General features: G+C 38.4%; 1 protein-coding gene across 11 annotated transcripts in view; it reads right to left on the bottom strand.

Annotated features, from left to right (window-relative positions):
* LOC134326969 (multiple PDZ domain protein) overlaps positions 1-22,495 on the bottom strand; it is an 80,907-nt gene that overhangs the window by 25,414 nt on the left and 32,998 nt on the right. For 6 of the 11 annotated variants that reach the window (XM_063009050.1, XM_063009055.1, XM_063009056.1 and 3 more), the window contains 17 exons: positions 20,376-20,464; positions 19,729-19,900; positions 18,692-18,757; positions 18,509-18,591; positions 17,436-17,582; positions 17,155-17,325; positions 16,249-16,413; positions 15,126-15,335; positions 12,543-12,695; positions 11,141-11,476; positions 9,009-9,120; positions 7,703-7,901; positions 7,402-7,443; positions 4,963-5,058; positions 4,118-4,210; positions 2,593-2,770; positions 2,391-2,501 (listed from right to left, as the gene is read on the bottom strand). In XM_063009050.1, coding sequence (XP_062865120.1) covers positions 2,391-2,501; positions 2,593-2,770; positions 4,118-4,210; positions 4,963-5,058; positions 7,402-7,443; positions 7,703-7,901; positions 9,009-9,120; positions 11,141-11,476; positions 12,543-12,695; positions 15,126-15,335; positions 16,249-16,413; positions 17,155-17,325; positions 17,436-17,582; positions 18,509-18,591; positions 18,692-18,757; positions 19,729-19,900; positions 20,376-20,464 — 2,423 coding nt within the window. The remainder of the gene's footprint in view (positions 1-2,390; positions 2,502-2,592; positions 2,771-4,117; positions 4,211-4,962; positions 5,059-7,401; positions 7,444-7,702; positions 7,902-9,008; positions 9,121-11,140; positions 11,477-12,542; positions 12,696-15,125; positions 15,336-16,248; positions 16,414-17,154; positions 17,326-17,435; positions 17,583-18,508; positions 18,592-18,691; positions 18,758-19,728; positions 19,901-20,375; positions 20,465-22,495) is intronic. The other 5 variants (XM_063009052.1, XM_063009058.1, XM_063009060.1 and 2 more) reach the window with 3 other exon arrangements.

Raw genomic sequence — 22,495 nt, 5'->3', positions numbered from 1 at the left:
ATTGCTACTGTATTAAAATGATGGCATGATGGACTACAGTGGCTAAACGTCATTCATTCTTGGTGAGAAGTAGCCTTTTTCACTATGGGTAAAGGGGACATATTTAGTGATGTCAACATAATAAAGATTTATACATTTAATTAATTTATACATTTTTACTAGCTGCTTAATCCTACTCAGAGTCCGAGTGGGTTGGAAATACATCCTGGACATAATAGCCATCCATTGCAGGGCCACATATTCCCTTTTTTAATGCATTTTCTCTCAATTTTCCTATCAATTTAGCACACTAAATTTTTGTCTTCCACTGTTGAGAGATACCAGATTGCATCCGAGGAGAGCACGCCATTGTACACGCCTCTTCTGACAAGTGTACAGCCCTCCTCTTCTCGCCCATGCTTTCTGCACAGGCGTCTCTTCCGCCAATCAGGGTCCTTACACAGCGTATGAAGGCCCACTCACCCACCCACCCACACATAGTCCGCCCGCTACCCTGCAGATACGATGGCCAATTTGTATCTGCTGCAGGCACAGCCAATTATGCCCACGAGATGGCGCCCAGCCGACCGGTGGCAACACCGAGTTTCGAACCGAGGGTTTCAGAAACTCTGTGCTGGTGTGCTAGCGGAATATCCCGCTCCGCCAGGGCCACATATTCCCATATTTACTTACCTACTCAAACCCAGGGCCAAATTACCCAGCTACTTTACCTACTGAATGCCTTTGTGAGTAGAGAGAAACTGGAGAGATCCAGCAAGAGTAACAATATTTATAGTTTCCCACATTGACACATTACCATACTTTATATATACAGTTAAATATCTCAGTATTTTAATTTAATTTGAATGAGAAGCAGTCCCAGCAAAAAAGAAGCACTTGCTCCAGGTTTGGATAAAGAAAGCATTTTCATGTTTGTATTTAAGCTCATGATGAGCTTGCATTATTGTGGACAGTGTCGCCCACTTTCCAGCAACTTCTAATTCACAGCAGACGTGTTTGTGGTGGTTCTTAAATTTCAACTGACTCTAAGCATATTGTAATTCCTCTTAGCATAATGTGACTGGGTTTTTCTCCCAACCCTGAAAAGAAACCACTGTTTTACATACTTTTTAAAGGGTGCAGGCAAACTATTCCTATTGTAATGGGCACAGAAATGTTGTCAGCTGTTGACAATCAAAATAACTACTGTGGATTTTGAAGGCCATGCCACAACATCAGAGAACTTTCTGTAATACCAAATATTTTTTTATGTATATTTTTGACCCAGTACATTTTGGACAACCTTACATTTTTAAATTAATTAAAAAGTGTTTCAATGATTCATTTAAAAAAATTAGGAAACTGCTATGGCATACATTAGAAGTGTATATAAACTTTACAGTTTGGCTAAATGTATTGAAGGCGGCACGCTGGCTTGGTGGGTAGCACTGTCGCCTCACAGCAAGAAAGGTGGAGCAATCCGGGTCCTTTCTGTGTTCTCCCTGTGTCCATGTGGGTTTCCAAAGACAGTCCAAAGACATGCAGTCAGGTTAACTGGAGATACAAAGTTGCCCTGGCTGTGACTGTGTGTGTGTGTGTGTGTTTGTTGGCCCTGTGAGTGGCGACCTGTCCAGGGTGTCCCTGCCTTTCGCCCAGTAAATTGCACCCACACCCACTGACCAGGATGGAGCAGTGGTGATTATTTAAATATACATTTAAATACTGTATTTTGAAATGTGTCATTTGGTGGCGCTAAAGTCTTGTACTAACCCACCATTCATACAACATCATTCCTAGCTTCAGTCTTATATCCAATAGAAGAACAATTAAGGGGGGCTGGGTGGTGTGCAGTAAATCAGATTAGCTACCACTACCGCTGGGGTGTGTTACTGCATTGCACCCAGTGTTTCTGGTGAAGCCAAATCCAAGGATAAAGAGTCACCTGTTCCTAATAAAAAAATGACCTTCTAGTGTCAGAGATTAAGTGATGTCAGATTCTAATGTTGATGGTTGTAAATTTCCTCTCAGGGTTGAAGTTCTGTTTAATGATTAAATGTCTGGCTTTCCTTAAACTCCTCAGAAAAAGGCTGAATTAGACATTTGATGTCAAATATATTTAAATTATTGCCCTTATTTTAGTTTACTTGCTATTATAGCAATCAATACCTGGAAGACCCCCAAATGTGTCCATTAGTGCAATAAGTGAATTAGAGGGATCATGACATAGCCTTTTTAACTTGGCTGTTTGTTCAGCCTTTTCATTCATTAGAAGGAACAAGCGTAACTGTTAACTGATAACAGCAAACAGTGTTTAACTTCTAACTTCCCACACAGTTCCTTTGAAGCCTAAAATGAAACATTTTGTATTATATGAATAAGGATGTATAATATGTGTGTGGGTGTTTACTTACCCTGGGTCTGCTGACAATGCTCTGCACTAGGAAAACGACAGGGTTCCCAGCTTTACGTATAGCATCTACAGCCTGCTCATGACTGGCATCTCTCAGATCTACACCATCCACCTGACATGTGCACGTACACAAACAAGCATTTCATAACATTTCCCAAATGTCTTTAAACTTCTTGTGTGTGTGTATGTGTGTGTTTCTTTACCTGTACAATCCTGTCACCGGTTTTCAGAGTGCCATTACGTCCTGCAGGACTGTCGTTCAGGATGTGCTTGATGAAGATGCCCCGCATTACTTCGCCGTTGTTGAGGCGGCTGCCCATGCCACGGCCACCAACGATGCTGATGCCTAGGGATTTTCCTGCTTCCCTGTAGAGCTCCACCCTTCAAACACAGACATGTGTAAGATAGTTTGGTTTCATATTGTAATGAACATACACTGATCATCCATAACATGGTAACTTGTTTCCACACTCACTGTCCATATTATCAGCTCCACTTACCATATAGAAGCACTTTGTAGTTCTACAATTACTGACTGTAGTCCATCTGTTTCTCTGCATGCTTTGTTAGCCCCCTTTCATGCTGTTCTTCAATAGTCAGGACTCTCCCACAGGAGTGGTGGATCATTCTCAGCACTGCAGTGACACTGACATGGTGGTTGTGTGTTAGTGTGTGTTGTGCTGGTATGAGTGGATCAGACACAGCAGCGCTGATGGAGTTTTTAAACACCTCACTGTCACTGCTGGACTGAGAATAGTCCACCAACCAAAAATATATCCAGCCAACAGCTCTCCGTGGGCAGCGTCCTGTGACCACTGATGAAGATCTCAAAGATGACCAACTCAAACAGCAGCAATAGATGAGCGATCGTCTCTGACTTTACATCTACAAGGTGGACCACCTAGGTAGGAGTGTCTAATACAGTGGACAGTGAGTGGACATGGTATTTAAAAACTCCAGCAGCGCTACTGTGTCTGATCCACTCATACCAGCACAACACACACTAACACACCACCACCATGTCAGTGTCATTGCAGTGCTGAGAATGATCCTCCACCTAAATAATACCTGCTCTGTGGTGGTCCTGTGGGAGAGTCCTGACCATTGAAGAACAGGGTGAAAGGGGGCTAACAAAGCATGCAGAGAAACAGATGGACTACAGTCAATAATTTTAGAACTACAAAGTGCTTCTATATGGTGAAGCTGATAAAATGGACAGTGAGTGCAGAAACAAGAAGGTGGTTTTAATGTTATGGCTGATCAGTATATATGTTAAACTTATGCCATGTCTATTTCTTAATGTTATGCTATAGTTTTGGTCTTTTGTTTTCTTAAAAGATTCCTTATTGAGTGTACTCATCTGTTTCCAACACTGTCTGTGTATTTATATCTCTACATTTCTCATTGTTTTCAGAAAAATATTCTAGCCTTTACTGAGCAATGCTGAGTATTTTTTGTGTCATGTTTATCTGTCCAAGTCTTCTGGTTTTGACATTTTGATCATGTTTGTGGAGCTTGAACATGATTTTATGTGCTCTGTGTTTAGCAAGCCCACCTGTTTACTCAAGTGTGCTTTGCTTTTTATGCTTAAATGTGATAATGAGTACAGGATTAATCCTAATGAAAACATCGGTGATAATATGTGAATGCATCACGCCTCCTTATTATCTCAAACAACGTTAGTGTGTGTGTGTGTGTGTGTGTGTGTGTGTGTATGCATGCACTCACTTCCTAGGTTGATTCCAGGTACTAAAGTTAGCTGTCTGTAGTTCACTCTCCTCTCCTTCACCATCTTCTCTCTCAGGTAGCTCTGCTACAGACCTGCCACACACACACAATTTGTAGGCTTTTAACTAACCCATGTGCTTTATACATCACTAATTTTAAATGTAATGATATGAAATCATTTTCACATTTTTTATTCACCCTATTTTTAGTAACCACCAATCCTAACCTTGGACTCTTATTACATAACCCCAGTTCCAAAAAAATTTGGACCTGTAGGAAAAACACACAGCAATTGTTTGCAAATCTGTTTCGACCTGTATTTAATTATAAACTGTATGAAAACAACATAATTAAGTTTTCGAAGTCTTCAGCTTAACAACTATAGGTAATACAGGGGCTTTTTTTATCATAGTGTTCCATCATTCTTCCTTTTATCAACACTAAAAGCTTGGGAACTGAAGATGTTAATTGTTACAGTTTACATTTTAGACAGCAATCCCACAATTGCTAATCCTGGAATTGCTTGTTGTGGCTTCTTAGCTCTTTTATAAGATTAAATGCACCCTTTGTTTGAAGCACTGCAAAACTGCATGTGAATAAACAGTCAATAGCTTGTATTGTGTTAAAGCTGGATGCTCGGTGGCCCGGCCAGCACAAAGCAGTTTTGCTATGTATCATGTAAAAGGCACCAGTAAGTGGCAATATTCGCCCAGCCTTGCAAAATGCTTATCATGTGAATGCAGCCTAATTTTTATCTGCTGTTGATCACTTCTGCATCTCTGAACATTTCAAAAGCATGAATGATGCAGCTTGTATTAAAACTGTAATAGTAAAAGTGCATGTACCTTGGGATGCTTGATACGTCAACAGCCAAAGCATTATTCTTCACATGCTGACTAGCTTTGTATTCCTCTAAATACTCTGCTGGTACATACTTGATACTGAAAAACACACAGACTCAAAGTTATACACATACTGCATACACACACACACACACACACACAATTGTATATATGGCCAAAAGTATGTGGACACCCTACCAAATATTAAGGTCAGCTGTGTAAGCCTAACTCATTCCCAACATGTGTATTATATTAATAATAGCCCTAGTAAAATACCCTTTCCTTTTTAAGTATGACTGTGAAAACAGTAGAAGTATTTAAAAATGAATATGAGGCATCAAATTTAAAATTGTTAATATTTACTAAATATAATTACGCTGGTCTGTGAAAACATTTGAATTTTTTTTATTTGTACTTTTGTCAGTTAAATAAAGGTTCAGGATAATTAATAAATCCCAGATTCTTGTTTTTTCCAACTTATCCAGAAATGGGGTTTGTACTTCCCATGCTAAATAACAGTTAAGTTTCAAAGTGTGTTTGAAAACTACAAATAAAAGCCACTTTGTTAAGAGGACTTGGTTAAGGAATCCAATCAGCAATTGATTCTTTTTATAATATGTAGTTGACAGCTCTTATACAGAACATCAAATTATATTTAGTTTAGCATGCAAACACAAGTCAGTCTAATACAATACATTATTCAAACAGTGAATTAATGGTATAAAAGCAGGCATGTTAATGAAATAAAAAGTAATGTAGAAAGTAATACATAAAGTAATGAGAATCAGTCACACATCAGAATGCAATGTGTAAGAAAAGCAAACTGGAAGTGGTGATGTTTTAAAGAAATTATCCAGATAAAATTATTTAAAAAAAGTTAGCATTGGGTCAATACTTGATTCTATGCAAAATAGCTACACTTTTTTATTTATTCATTTTAATAATAATAATAATAATACATTTTATTTTGCCACAAGATAAAAAACATCACTACAAAAAATAATAAATAAGCAATTTAAAAGATAGCAGCCATCACTACATTAATTAAAATTACTCATAAGTTCTGCTAAAAAGAAAGGTTTTGAATCCCAACCGTCTGTGGTACCCTCAAATGGTCAGGGAGGGCATTCCAAAGGTGAGGGGTAGCCGAACAGAAGGCCCGATCACCCATGGTGCTGAGCTTGGTTCTTGGGGGGAGAAGGTGATTTGAATTTGTAGAGCGCAGGGATCGGAATGAGGTTTTTGTGGTGAGCGGTTCTTTCAAATAGGCAGGAGCATATCCATAAATACAATGGTGAGTGAGGAGGGAGACCTTGTATACACTGTAAGAACATGCCAAACTCTTACAAACAGTGACCAGAGGCAAAGATCATCATACCCAGGTTTCCAGAACCCATGTTGCCATGTGCCACTTCATTATCTCACCTTACTTTTTACTTTTCACTTTTCATTCTAGTATTGCAAAATTCATTCATGCAAATAAACTCTCCAAAATAAACTTTGAGGACCGAATCAGGTCATAAATGTAGTAGTACATTCTAATTCAGCCTTCCGACAGACTGCAAATCATGTCAATGAAATTTTATTTAATAATTGGGAGTCAGGTTGGCTAATATTGTATTAAATTAAAGCCAGAACACTGCATACCCAGGTGCTATGGAGCAACTGGGTATTAACATAAAGCAACGCTTTAACTAAACACAGCAGCATTACTGATTTTTTCTCTGTTCTAGTTCTGATGTAGGTTTTTGTATTTTTCTACTTTTATTTTTTTAATGCATTTTCCTCTTCTCGTCCGTGCTTCCTGCACGGGCTTCTCTTCTGCCAATCAGGGTCCTTACACAGCGTATGAAGACCCACCCACCCACCCACATATAGTCCGGTCCCCACCCTACAGTTACAGTGGCCAATTTGTATCTGCTGCAGGCACTGCCAATTATGCCCGCCAGATGGCGCCCAGCCGACCGGTGGCAACACAGAGCCTCAAACTTGGGAGTTCAGAAGCTCGATATCCCGCTGTGCCACCTGGGCGCACACCACATCACTTTTTACCTGCCCTTCTTAAATGCAATTTTTACAACACTCTGGCAGCTAAATTGTTAAGGTACTGTAACTGAACTAGTAATCAGAAGGTTGCTGGTTTAAGATCCACCACTGATGCAGAGTCCTTGATCCTCAAATGCTTATACTGCATTGGATCACAATTGTAAGACGCTTTAGTAAAAGTGTCTGATAAATGCCAATTACTGCATATAAAATATGTGTGAAAAGTTTTATTATTTTATTTAAATGTTAACTTTGATCTGGATAATTTTCAGCATTAATAGGCATGCCACTAGATATAATCACAGAAAGAATGAGCCAGAGTTATAAAGAAGACAAATTCCAGATTAATTGAAATGGTGAAATGAAGTGAATAGGAGTTAGAATCAAGATACTCACATACAAAAGGGGTTGAGCTCCTCCTCTGGAGCACATGAAGATCTAGAAATGTTGAGATTTAAGAGATTTACGCACTGCTACTGATACAGGCGCTTCAGTCAGCAGCATTCAAGCAACTACATTCTGTTCCATTATTCAACCAATCCTCTCGCAAAGCCACAGAAACCATAAAAAATATATTTATACAGGTTTCTGCATGTGGGAGTTAAGAGTGGTATCAACATTGGGCACCGATGTGGCTTTTTAAAGCATTCTGTTTCAGTGTACTGTGTGAGCTGCACAATTATTCAGTCTTTCTTACCCCATATCAGAGCCGATAAGGGAGTGTCTGCGCAGCATGGCGCGTGCCTGTGCGTTGGTCAGGTTTCCGGCTAGTTCTCCATTAATGGCAAGTATGAGGTCTCCTACTCCTAAACGACCATCTCTGCTTATGGCCCCGCTGTGAATGATACTGCGGATCAGCATACCCACACCGTCCTTCACTGCACTTACGGTCATTCCTGTAACAGCAGAAACATTAACATTCATCACATGTGCCAATAGACACTGACATACCTTTATCTGAGGTAAAATATAACCTTAAACTAGTGGCACTAACTTTTATCACCACAAAGCAACAGTGACTGCAGGTTTTTATAACAACCAGTAGGGGGATTTACCTGACACAACTGACCAGACCAAGTAATCAAATGTCAATAAGTAATGCTTGGTTGTATGAAACCCTGTAGCCAGAGTGAGTACCACTTCATTACATCATACTCTCTGATTGTAATACACGTAGGGTAAACATATAGAAAAAATACAAGACTGACCCCTTGACTTTTGCACCCTTTATTGTGTTGTGGATGTAATTGTAAATAAATGTAACTGCCATTTTACCCATAAATCTACACTTAATCTTTCATAATGACAAAAAAACATGAAATCTTCTATTCACAAAAGTGTTGAGACCCTTTATTCAATACTATGTAGAAGTCCCTATGGCAGCATTTACAGCTGCAAATCTTGTAACATCTCTACAAGCTTTGCACATCTGGATTCTGCCAGTTTACATTAATTTTGTCAATGAGAAATTTTAGTTTGTGAATCATTAGAAAAAACTAAAGCATGTTTGCACTTTACAATTATGGGTGTATATGGATGGGTAAATATGGTAATTATATCTAAATCTATTTACAATCAAATCCAATTTGAATCAAATTCACATCAAGAGGTCTGAATCATCTCGAACCATTGTACATTTTTAACTTTTCATAGAAAACTAAGTGTCATATAGTGTCAAAAAGTAAATAGGTAAATTAACATATGACTAAACAACTTAATGGTGCAAGTATTAAGAATTTAGAAATGTGGTTTGTATAATGTGAAACTAAAGAGATAGCTGCCTTCCTCGATTTACTAGCTACATTAGCCTCACAGCTCAATACCTGGACTGAAAGAAGCAAACTTATCACACCAAGCACATCCTGGATTATTGATTACTTAAAGAAAAAATAAGTACATATACATTTTGACAGAATTATTACTTTTTTTTAAGTTTGTGGTAAATCTTTCCTTTTGAAGAAAATATATACCTGGTCTTTTTCTCAGATTAGTAAATAACAAACCTAAACTTGAGTTGCCCTTGACAACAGTGATGGTCCTCTCAAAATTGCTCCCTGGAGTCATTTCTTGTTGATCGGTTGCTTCTGCAGTTTTGTCCATGGGGAAATCATCCTCCTGTAGGTTTAGTACAGAAACACTCACATCAGACCATGAGAAACACTGTAATTACTGCTCAAGGCAAGGTCATACAGTCCACAGAGAGAGAAAAAGAGAGAGAAAAAACTACCTAGAAGCTTTTAAGGTACAAAGATCTATTAGGAGTTTCTAACGGGATGTGTAGGAATGGGACTGGATAGGATGCTTCTAAAGATCAGGTCTATTTTTGTCCCCTTGCTACTAAAAACAAAACAATTCTGAATATGTATATTTTTCAGTCAATTTGACAATGCATCAGATGCCAGTTTGTTAGATTAGATACATATACCATGTACAACTACATTGATTCATTTGTTTAGGTACACTCACCTTGTAACTATACAATTATGGACTGGGTTTGTGTCATTGGGCAGAGCAGGTCAAGTTGGGGGGGGGGGGGGGGTTGGGGTGCTGCAGTACACAGGGTTCTTTTTTAAAAAGGACAGCATAGTTGTGCAGCTGGTGGAGTGGGTGTCGCACAGCAACATGTGTTTGATATTGGAAAGAGTTTGTCATGTTCTCTCATGGCCAAATTAATTTTCTTTATATATTTTTAAACCACTCCAGCAACAGAGACGATGAAGTGCAGACTCCCTATTTGTACTAGGTATTAGTGACAGGTATAAGTAAACAGGTAAGCTCCATGATAAACTAGTACTATTTCCAGGGTGTTGTCATGTCTTTGCACAGTACTTTCTTATTGTATGTTGGTGTTGGTACCTTGGTAGTCAATTCAAATTGATGGATGAATGAAGGGGCTGACAAATTGTCCATAGAGACTTAAACTAGGATTAGTCAGGATAAGTGAATCTTATTACACTTCACAGAATGTCTAATAAGACTATCTGTAATGTACAGTGTTTTGCATTGGTATTCTAAAATAAACTGCCTCTCACAAAAGTCATAAATCTACACAAAATAGCCCATTACATATTTTGTTTGCAAAATTAACTACAAATAAAAACCATTACAGCTTGCATAAGTAGTTACCCCTATAATTTTGTAGAACCTCTACATTAAATACTTTAGAATTAAAATTAAAATGAGTTGAATGGGGTCCATCTGTGTGCAATTAGAGCACCATGTGATCTTAATATATGTAATCCTGGACAGCCCAGAAGTTAAAAAGGGAGCTATCAAAACAAGTGTAAGGCTAAAAAGGTATAAATCATAGTTTTGTTATAAAACACTCTGTTTTTAAACATCCTACAGAGCACCATCACATCTGTGATTTAAAAATGGCAAAAATACATTCTGCCTAGAAGAGACCACCTACAAAACTTAGTGATCAGGTAAGGACATTAATCAGAGAAGGAATCAAGAAGTTGAAGGCAACACAGAAGGAGCCAGAGAGATTTGCAGTTCGAAGAAAATAAGCTGTTGACATGACAACTGTAGCCCAGACAGCTTACAAAGCTGGGTTTTATAGAAGACTGATGAATAAATATAGACATATTATTATTTATTGTAAAATGTAAATGTAAAAATGTATTGACTTTGATGCAAAGCATTACATTTGACAGAAACCCAGCACAACTTATCCCACTAAGAAAAACGTCACCAGAATAAAGCGTGGTGGTGAATTCATGTTGTGGGGATGTTTTTAATCAGTATAGTCTGAGGAACTGGTCAGGGTTATATGCATAATTGATAGAGCTGAATACAGAAAAAAGACTTGGCTGTTCACCTTTTAACAAAACAGCAACCCTATGCATACTCTCAAAGCTACACTTAAGTTTGGGGTGCAAATCATCTCATTTTTGTTATATTATTGTGATATACAAATATTTTGTGTTTAATTTTGTAGACATATTAGACATGATAGTGTCAAATTATATTAATTGTAATTAACCAAATATACTTTATTTTAAATTTGTGGTATCAAGTGAATACAAGGGGAGTGAATAGTTATGCAAGGCACTGTGGGTTTACCTAATAAAGTAGCAACTACCTGCATATATTTAGAAAACAGCTTAAAATCCATAACACAGAACTCTACCTTATTGTGACAATCCCCAGTGTGCATTTGCCCTTGCATCTCTGGCATTACTGTTTGTACCTCTGTACATGTTAAGTTCATAAGCTCCGCCTCTTCAGAAACCAAGACGGGACTTCTAGATAATCCATCTTTTAACATCGGTGTATCCAGTGCTTCCATTATTTCTAAGTTGAGGTCCATGATGAAATTGGAGTGGGCGGGGCCGAGTCTCAAAGCCCTGCCCTCGTGCCGTAAAGAGGCTGGAGTCTCCTCAGGAGAAAACGGTTCTGTATCATCTGCCAGTCCAGATGTCACCATAAAGGGACATTCCATGCACGGATCCGGGTGTGTGTTACTCTACACAAGACATTGCATTTAAATCGTCAGTCATACTACAACACAAGCTTAATGATTACAAATAAACCAAATAAATGTTAGATATCCTCTCATCAAGATAAAGACCTCAGGCTTTGTTCATCAAAATAATAGATGAGGGATAATAATCCAACAGACCAAATACCCCTATTACAAATTCTGGCAAGGTTTTAGACAGCTATACCACAGCTCCATTTCTGTAAATGATTCAGTGATGGCCCGGCACTAAAATTTCAACAGTACCAGAACCCACAAGGACCAATAAAAACTCAAATAAAATTGGAGTTGATGGGCCTTGCTGCGATATGGCCCTAAATGACGGCACTGAGAGCTATTATACAAGACACAAAATTGAGACAAAATGGCTGGCTGAAGTATTTCCACCGAATGAGAGGTGAGAATGGCTACTTTAGATAATATTACACAGTGGAGCAAAGGGGTTGTTTGGGTGAGAGAGGTCTAATTTAGAGTGGGAATTGTAAATTGTGTGTGATGATAAATAAGCTGGTCCACTACACAGGCTCTAAAGGGGGCAGAGAAATATAAGGGCATGAGTCTATGGGGATAACAGAAGGCTTACTAATGCAAAATATAGAAACCTTTGTTTAAAAAATGATAGTATTGCAGACTGCGGTAAGCTCATAAAACATTTACTAAGTGACCCAAAGTATATTGGAACTCCATTCCAATGTAGAGAGATTAGTGGAGTAAAACAAGCATGCAACAATGGTATTTTAATAGACACAAAGCGGAAGAAATTTAGTGTCCATAGGAGCAGTGATCTTTAAGTGACACTACTGTAAAATGTCAGCACACTACATTTGTCCCTTTAGCCATACAAATGCTTTTTTCACTAAATGGACACAAATTCCCACAGACATACTTCAAAGCCTTCTCAGAGGAGTGGCTATTGTTATAGCTGAAAAGATCACACTCTGTTTCAATACCATTTGTTGTTGAAATGGGACGTCCAATGCTCAGGGTCAGGTGTCCAAATACTTATGGCTATATAGTACGTATATATACACACTACCCATAATATAAATACCTGTGGGGTGGAGCTTTGCAGGTTCATCTGATAAGTAAGATCAGCACTGCAGGTGCTTCCATGGAGTGCGATCATAGACGACTGAAACATATCCTCTTCCTCTTCGTTGTACTGGCGATCAAACGTCTTCTCATCCACGTCGCTGGTATCAATCTGGAATAAGTCAGTCATGCTAATCAGATTCTACACTGAATGGATCTACAGCAGAGTTCCTGGGATGTACAAGGTCTGGATTTTTGGTTTGTATTGTTTATAAATAGGACATGTAGATTGACTGTATGAGCAATGTTGAATTTAATCTCATACAATCTGATATAACTGTGGTTAAAGAAACAACACACATAATTTTGAACACATGATTAGTACTGGACTGTGGTAGGTTAACTCAGAAACCCAAATTTCATTTCTTGCAGCCAATGCACTTTTAGTATCTGGAGTTTTATAATCGTAAAATTCTTCAAAACAACAATTACAGAGGTTTCTACTGTTGGAATAAGGCCATGTGCACACATCTTGTTTAAAATGCATGTTGTTTCTTTGTATTTTGGGTTTCCATCCATGCAAAAACAGCATTTTAGTTCACAGAATTTGAGCATTTAAAAACCCAACAAACAATATGTAATTGAATGTAGTTAACTGTGTATACACATAGGTCCCCTAAGTTAAGTTTGGAACTTTTAATGTCATTTTTGATGCCTGTAAACCTGATTGGACACTCAAATTGCAAGTCAGGTATAAATAAAAAGTGATAGCAAAATTGCTAACTGAACCACAATAGCAGACCATTTGGCTTCCCAATATCTGTCTTACAATGCCCACTTTGCAAAGCAAGTTTATGGTGTGACCAGGCTTTTACTTCAGCCATATGGTCTCAACACTGACCAGCAGAAACCACATGGTTACTTTACATACTAATAAGTCTTTGTTCCTACCCATATACAAGACAAATCCTCCATAAATAGTTTTTATTTGTAAAACACTTAAAATTCCTATTTTAATATACTGATGGGTGAAACAGCAGTAAAATTACGCTAGCCCACCCAAGGTTCAAATCCCCTATCAGTGGTGCTGTCAGTCGATCGGGTGCCTACATACAGATATGATTGCCTCTGTCTTGAGGAGGAGAGTTGTGAGTCCCTGCAAAGAATTGTTGTCCTGTCTGGGATGTGTAACTGCATTGCAGCCAGTGATTCCAAGGAAACTGGACACACCCTGACCCTGACTAGTATAAAGCGGTGGAAAAACATGAAAAATGAAATGAAATCTATTTAGGTATCTACATATGTCATATGCACTGACCAGTGCTGGTTTAGCATAAAATACTACTTCTTCCTTCTCATTCTTATCTCTCTCCTTCCAAATCAGAGCCGAGAAGATATAAGAAGGAGGAGGAATCTTCATCCTTACTCTGCAGAAACAAAGCAAACTCTAAAAGACATTTAATGAATCTAGTGATGTAAAATCTGATTGCTCTGGATTTGATTTAGATAAATGATTTGATTAATGGTCACATTTTTGATTAAGTTAGCACTGCAGGGCATGTTAGACAGGAGCGTACTGATTCTAATTCTGATCACTGTCCTTGTCTGTCAGAGTCAGATGATTTGTTGAAACTGTAGTAGGGAAAATTAAATTAATTAGCTTGTATGCTCTCTGAATCTGTACATTTTTATACTGTGAAACCTAGATATGTGAAATTAAACTTCTGCTTTACTTTTGCAGGTTAGGAATGGTTTTAAAATTTTATGTGGTTCTGCGTAATACATTGTAAGTGAACAATCAGTAAATAACTGTTGGCCTTGCTAAAACATTTATGTAGTAGAATCTTAATCATTGGTACTGGAACGTATCTTACGGCAATTGTAGTGTTAGCTGTAAAACTGGTACCAACTTTGGTACTAGAAACTTGGTGCTGAAAAAAAACCCCCTCTGGAAACAGAAATAGAACCTTGTGTATACAAATAGGCCCTAATTAGCTCCCCTAAGTTAAAAATGGACCCTTTAATATCATTTTTGATGCCTGTAAACCCGATAGGACACTTAACTCAAGTCAAGTATAAATAAAAATTGATGGCACACTTGCCATAATTGCTAAACCACAATACATTACATACAACACATACTAATTTTAATGTACTGTTGTTTTTGCTTGTGCTAAAACCTTATAAAGGTAATGGAAACTGAATCTTTGTTACTAGAACTGAAATCTTTGCTACCAGAACTTAAATATTTAATGCTGAAAATAAAACATTTAACAGTGGAAACTAAGCCCCTGGCAATAGAACATTTGGTCCTGAAAATACAACCTTAAACCTTTGTTCTGTACATTCGGTAGTGGAACTGCAATATTTAGAAGTGTAAATTTAACATTTGCTATTGAATTTGGAACCTCTGATATTGGAAATAAAACCTTTCCTAAGAAAATAGAACTTTTAGTATCAGTTTTCGTGGCATTTTTAGTTCCCCTGCACCAGCTGAACTGTGCAGTATAAGTAGGGTAATACTGAATCACAGGCTTTTAAATCAGTAAAGTAAGTACATAGACACACATGTATTAGCAGTAATAATTTTGTATTTTCTTACAGGCAGTGGCTTAGCAACACCAATGTGCACGGTGCCCAGGTTGGCCCCCTTTAGTGCCTGAACTGCCTCTTCCAAACTGGCGCTCTCTAGGTTGATGTTGTTGACATACATTAAGCGATCTCCTGGCAACAAACGCCCATCCAGTTCTGCCACACCATCAGGCACAAGTGACCGGATAACAATCACTGTCTTGGCTGGATCCATAGGGTCCTTACACACACACACACACACACAGAGACAATATGAAATAAAACAGACATAAATTCCTACTAAACGATGCACATGCACCTAAAGACTGCATCCATTGCAAAACAATGTCAGGTTAGTGCCAACTGACCAAAGACAATCATGGACATCAGTTATTAGGCCAGAACAATTTTAGTTTGAGTCATTCCAGGTCACTTTAACCTGCTTTTAAAGTTTTTAAACTCTATTAGGCTTAAAAAATTTTAAATTCCAGGACAACCTTTCCCTCTGGTTAAAACATAATGCCCAATTATTATTAAAAAAAAATTATTGTTGTGCTTATTTGGTAGCATCACGCTAAGCGATTGGTCACCCGGCTATGGCTCATATTGTATAATTTTAGGTCAACTTGAACTGCTGATGTAATGTGATGAATTTCTTATGTTACATAGTATGTTTTTAAAAGCCGTAAACTGTCTGTCTGATATACATACATCTGTGTGTTGCAAGCAAATTGCACGGATCAAACAAAAGTCTAGGTTGGTCAAGCTGTTGCAATAATATGCATGTCGTAAAACTACGAGAACTCTGGTCTTAAAACTCAACCAAGGTTTAGATCACCATGGTTATAACAGTATATCCTGTTAGAGTGATGTGTAGTGACAGAGCACATGCGATATGACATGTAACTATGATAATGTTATACTTTGAAAACCTTCACATTGTAGGCTTTTAATCCTGGATCTCAGCGGTTGTCAACTAGTGTAATAGACTTTAATTACTTTTGGTACAATTTGGACACAGGTCATGTGTAGACTTTTTTTAACAACTAGTCTGGGCCATTAAAATACTTCTGACCCATTTACTGCTTACATTACATCGGTCATAATAAGACTTTAATAATAATAAGACTTTAATTATTAGGTGTTTTACTTACCTGGTAGTCCAGGATGCTGAAGCCCAGACCACGTTCTCCTTTCTCCAGCTCAATGTCCTGGATCTCTGAATCCCACATAGCCAATGGAGCTCCTGTTGTCCCAAGATCTCTCAAGCTCTTTTCTGAATGACCAGGCTCGAGAAAATCCTCCACATCGCTGAAGACCTTCACAAAAGTAAACACAAAATCTCTAGCAAATCCTCATTAAATCTGATGTCAATACAGTACTAACTAATCAGAAATCAGAGCTTTGTAACCTGTTTCATTAAGCATGAGAAGTATAATACTGTGTCTCCACTACCAGTCTGAGTTCGAAGGCGGGTTGGGATTATAGTCTGTTCACCTGCATAATATAATCTGACATAATCCACTTGAAGATAAATCTGACAGATACTGGTATACGTTATATACGTATAGGTGAATAAACATGTACAAGAGAGTATTTACCTGTTTAATGTTCTAAAACTATACTGACATGTTCAGATTCCATTAAATGTGTTATGTATATAATTATTTACTGTAATTCTAGCAAGATTCTTTTCAGAGTTTTAGGCTTTCTATAGACAAAGAGCATTCAGGCAGTGGTCCCTCTAATTGGTACCTTGGTGAAAATTTGTAATTTAATAAAACTTGTGCCTTAAAAGTTATGATCCCATCTTCAACTCCCTGTAAGCACTGTGTTTTCTTCTGTAATGTTTTAATAAACCTTTTAGGTTGCACATGATATCTGTAAAATAAATTACAAAGACACCAGCTGGATTCTTCACCAAATTATCCTATTTTGGTTTGTAATAATATACAAGGTTTATATCAATGTTTTAAAGCTTTTAATTCTACATTAAAACTCACATACTATGTTTTCATATTATAAATAAAGTATATAATAAAGTTAGTTAGTTCTTATACCTTTTCTGTCAACTCTGTAACCGCGTCCTCCAGTTCTGACCGGCATGTTTGACTGTCAGTCAAAGGCAAAGGGGCGGGCCTACAGCAGACCATGAACACACACACTGGCAGCTCCTTAAGAATGCTTACCACCCCCTTATGAGTCTCACCCCTCAGAGATATTCCATTCACCTACACACACCGATCCAGGATTAAAAACACAGCAGTGATAGTAATACAGAGTTTAAGTATAAAATGGTGCGAGCGCATGTGTGTGTGTGTGTGTGTGTGTGTTACTGCACCTCCAGTAGCTCGTCTCCACTGAAGAGTTTTTCAGATCGTCCCACGGGTCCCTCGGGTAAGATTGAGCATATGTAGTGATGACCTGCACTTGCTTCCAAACTAATCCCCAAACCACTGCTCTCACTGAACTTCTCTACCTGTACAACCTACACCCACACAAACACACACACATGCATAATTGTTCTTACATTAACTGCTGTCAGCATGATATTGCATTATGACTGAGTACTGCCCAGCTTAAGTCAAGTTCACACCGAGTGTGTTTGCTTTCCTTCTAAGATCATTAATCATCTGTAACACCATATGAGATTATTCCAAACTATCTTGGCTGATATCATGTGTACTCCAAATCTTGTCTGCACCTAGATGCAGACAAGATTTGCTAATTTCTGCCAGGTAAGAGGGCAGAAGGGATTCCTTATTGCTGCTGCACTTATGGACTCTGCTAGCTGAACAAAAGTGCCTGCACAGGGAGAGTGAATAATGGAGATCAGAGCTTAACTCTCTGTACCAAATTCTGATCTTTGTGTGAACCCTAACTCATGCAGGTGAAAAAAGCGGTTGGCAACTACAGATGTGTTGGAGGGAGCGTGTGTTAAATACGGCCCTCCGTGGTCATGAGTGGAGGTCTGCAACAATAGAGGATATACAGCTGTGCAATTTTATATGACTAGATTGGGAAAAAAGTGAAAAATACATAAACAGAACAAAAAAAGTGAAAAAGAGTGGTTTAGAGCTGTTTGTGGCTGGTTGAAAAACAAATAAAGTGTTGCCACAGCCAATCATGTCTGGCCAGCCAATCGCATCTATAGGATTTGATCTCAGTGTTAATGGACTAGCATAACAGACCACTGTGCCAACCAAGTGCCCATGTATTTTATAATCCATTTAAATTTTCAAGAAAATGGGAATGAAAATAGATTAGAAAGAAAAATACATTTTAGAAATTTTAGGAATTAAGTGTTATAAAGGTGCTGATGGTATCCATTAGATCTCAAAAAGGCATAGTTTAACACAGTTTATTGCAATATTATACTGTAATACTGCCCAAATGTAAATGGTTAGCACTTACAATGATTTCACTGCTAGACCCAAGAGTATCCTGCCATTTTTTCATCAACTCCTCTTCTTCCTCTGCACTTAGTTTGATGCCTGCTAAAAATCCCCAAAATTAGCACTAATAAACATAACTGGTTTCTAACATACTGAAAGTATTCAGTATAAGAAAAGTACATAATATCAGAAACATCTTTACCCGATTTCTGCTCAGGCATGCATGGCAGAACAGCAGCAGCTATGGATCTGGAAGTTTCTGTAGTATCTGCACGCACGCAAACAAAAAACACATATACTACATGGTCAAAATTATGTGGACACAAATCCTAGTTTATGTGTGTCAGACACATTTATTAATAGGTGTATGTGCTTTCAAGTTTGTGGCCACATGTGTATACATACGATTTTAGCATGAATTAACTATGCCACTGCATACAAAGCAAGGTTCATAAGGAAATGATTTTCCCAATCAAGTTGGGTGTGGGGTAACTGCAGTGGCCTGCACAGAGCCCGACCTCAACCCCACTAAACACCCTTTAAACCTAAACTCAGATTACAAACTAGACCTTCTTGTCCAACATCAGTGGGCCCAATTTCCACAAGCACTGGCCAAAATCTAGTGGAAGGTGTTATATTTGCAAATGCCTGTTTGCCAAATAGTGTGCATGTATACATGCACGTTTACATTACAGTGTGAGTGGGTACCAGCACAAATCACAGACAAAGAATCTTGTAATCTCAGTCTCAAAAAGTTTGTCCCAGGTCAAAAAGTATCTGTGTTCTACTGAGGGAAGCCAAACTGCACTGTTCTGCGCTTGACTTTTTTTTCTTTACTGTCCCTCAGTACCTCAGGCTTGTTAAAATGATAAAAGAGAGATTAAGAGATGAGTGAACAAGTGCTCCTGGGTTATGAGAATTGAATATAGGTCTAAATCTTGTGATGTAATTATTACCAAAGGAAAATAAAAGAAAAAAACTGCTCACACACATAAAACTCTGCACACACTCACACAGACACAGAGGAACAGGCAACGTCCCAACTCTCATTTACAAACCCACAATAAAGAGTTATGAGCCACTCTGGAGCACTATTGAAAGGCTATAACTCCAATAAGACCTTTTAATAGCCTCTGGTGACAGATAAGATTAATTAATAGCTGTGGTTATGGACAGACTGACTGCATTTTCTAGCTCTGGATCACTCACACATCATCAATGACCAATTTAAATTAATACCGTGTATACTGTCTATGACAGGTTCAGTCTCCATGATGTCTGGTATGATTGGTGGAATGGTTTCATCTGATCTGAAGCCAGGTCGGAGTTTAAGGAGGACTGTTTGACCGGTATGACGTAGAACCTCCACTGCTTGCTGATTGGTATATCCTTCAATGTTCATGCCATCCACCTACAGAGGGAAAATATGGGTAAAAACAACACATGATTATACTGCTTGCATGCTTTTACTGATATATGGATTACTTGAACCATAAGTCTCAAAACCTTATAATCTCATAAAACTGTCATGCCAGATATTGAATGCTCATAACAGTTAATGGCAGGTACTAAAACAGTGTTATTTAGACAGTAACAGTAATTATTTTTCTGTGTGGAGTTGGCATGTTCTACCTGTGTCCAAGTGGGTTTCCTCCGGGTGCTCTGGTTTCCTCCCACAAGTCCTATTAAAAATTGAGTGTGATTTGTGTGTGTGTTTTTGTGTGTCTGCCCTGTGATGGACTGTCAACCTGTCCATGGTGTTTCCTGCCTATTGATATAACCCATATCAAGTTTAAACAGTTCCCTTTCATGTAAGACAGATTAACTAAGACAGTGCTTTGACCATCAAATGTGAATTAACGTCACACTAAAACATGCAAACTCACAGCTATGATCTGATCTCCGACGTGGATACGACCGTCCTGCTCCACAGCACTACCAGCAGTGATGCTCTTCACAAATATCCCAGAAGCATCTAGAATTGGAAATGGTACACAGCAAAGGTTACAGTACGTCTGAACTAATCCACCTTACATACTCCCTCAGTGTTTTAGTTTTATGTCAATGCCACCACGTACCTGTAATTATTACTCGATGATTGTCTGTCTCTAATTAATGCTTTCATTGATTTACTTATTTTATTGATTTATGTCATTGATAAGTCTCTAAGTTTCTATACCTGCTTTGTTTTATATCTGCCTTGTTTGTAAAGCGTGTTGTTGTAACACGTTGTTCCTCATCTAGTGTAGAGTTATTATTCAATAATATTCTTTAAAAAATTATAAGCTAGGATTGTGAGCTTTTGAGCATGGTTAAAATTATAGAAGAAATAGGGGTTTGCCCCTTCTAAATTAACACTTGGACCACCCAAAAAATAGGTAACACAATTGAGGGAGGGGTTGATGAATAAAATGATGGATAATTTTACAGACTTTGCTACTATTAAGTAAATCACTAAGAATATATAATATAAAACTGGATACAGAAGTCCAGCTAGAGTCTGTTTCTAAAAATAGCTAGTGTGATTATTAAAAACATTATTATTGAACATACTGAAGAACATTGGATACCTACAGATTTAATTTTTTTTGAAAAAGTCACTATGTGAATAAAAATAAATAATGAATTGATGATGATGATAATAACAACACGCTTAACTGTGCATTTATGTAATCTTAATTTGCATTTTTAGATCCAGCAGTGAACAGTGTTTACTGACAATGATTTGCATGGTTATACTCATCACAAAAGAATGAGTGAGAAGGTCACACATATTCACTATTGGTTTTTGGCCTTGGCTTTTACACACAAAGCAATGTACAGGGTAAAATACCTAAAATTTCAGCAGTCATTGGTAAGCTGTGCAGCACCCACATGTACAGTGTATCACAAAAGTGAGTACACCCCTCACATTTCTGCAGATATTTAAGTATATCTTTTCATGGGACAACACTGACAAAATGACACTTTGACACAATGAAAAGTAGTCTGTGTGCAGCTTATATAACAGTGTAAATTTATTCTCCCCTCAAAATAACTCAATATACAGCCATTAATGTCTAAACCACCGGCAACAAAAGTGAGTACACCCCTAAGAGACTACACCCCTAAATGTCCAAATTGAGCACTGCTTGTCATTTTCCCTCCAAAATGTCATGTGATTTGTTAGTGTTACTAGGTCTCAGGTGTGCATAGGGAGCAGTTGTGTTCAATTTAGTAGTACAGCTCTCACACTCTCTCATACTGGTCACTGAAAGTTCCAACATGGCACCTCATGGCAAAGAACTCTCTGAGGATCTTAAAAGACGAATTGTTGCGCTACATGAAGATGGCCAAGGCTACAAGAAGATTGCCAACACCCTGAAACTGAGCTGCAGCACAGTGGCCAAGATCATCCAGCGTTTTAAAAGAGCAGGGTCCACTCAGAACAGACCTCGCGTCGGTCGTCCAAAGAAGCTGAGTGCACGTGCTCAGCGTCACATCCAACTGCTGTCTTTGAAAGATAGGTGCAGGAGTGCTGTCAGCATTGCTGCAGAGATTGAAAAGGTGGGGGGTCAGCCTGTCAGTGCTCAGACCATACGCCGCACACTACATCAAATTGGTCTGCATGGCTGTCACCCCAGAAGGAAGACTCTTCTGAAGTCTCTACACAAGAAAGCCCGCAAACAGTTTGCTGAAGACATGTCAACAAAGGACATGGATTACTGGAACCATGTCCTATGGTCTGATGAGACCAAGATTAATTTGTTTGGTTCAGATGGTCTCAAGCATGTGTGGCGGCAATCAGGTGAGGAGTACAAAGATAAGTGTGTCATGCCTACAGTCAAGCATGGTGGTGGGAATGCCATGGTCTGGGGCTGCATGAGTGCAGCAGGTGTTGGGGAGTTACATTTCATTGAGGGACACATGAACTCCAATATGTACTGTGAAATACTGAAGCAGAGCATGATCCCCTCCCTCCGGAAACTGGGTCGCAGGGCAGTGTTCCAGCATGATAATGACCCCA

The sequence above is a fragment of the Trichomycterus rosablanca genome, chromosome 14 (genome assembly GCF_030014385.1).
Source record: "Trichomycterus rosablanca isolate fTriRos1 chromosome 14, fTriRos1.hap1, whole genome shotgun sequence".
Classification (NCBI taxonomy): Eukaryota; Metazoa; Chordata; class Actinopteri; order Siluriformes; family Trichomycteridae; genus Trichomycterus; species Trichomycterus rosablanca.
This window is presented reverse-complemented; position numbering and strand designations above follow the sequence as displayed.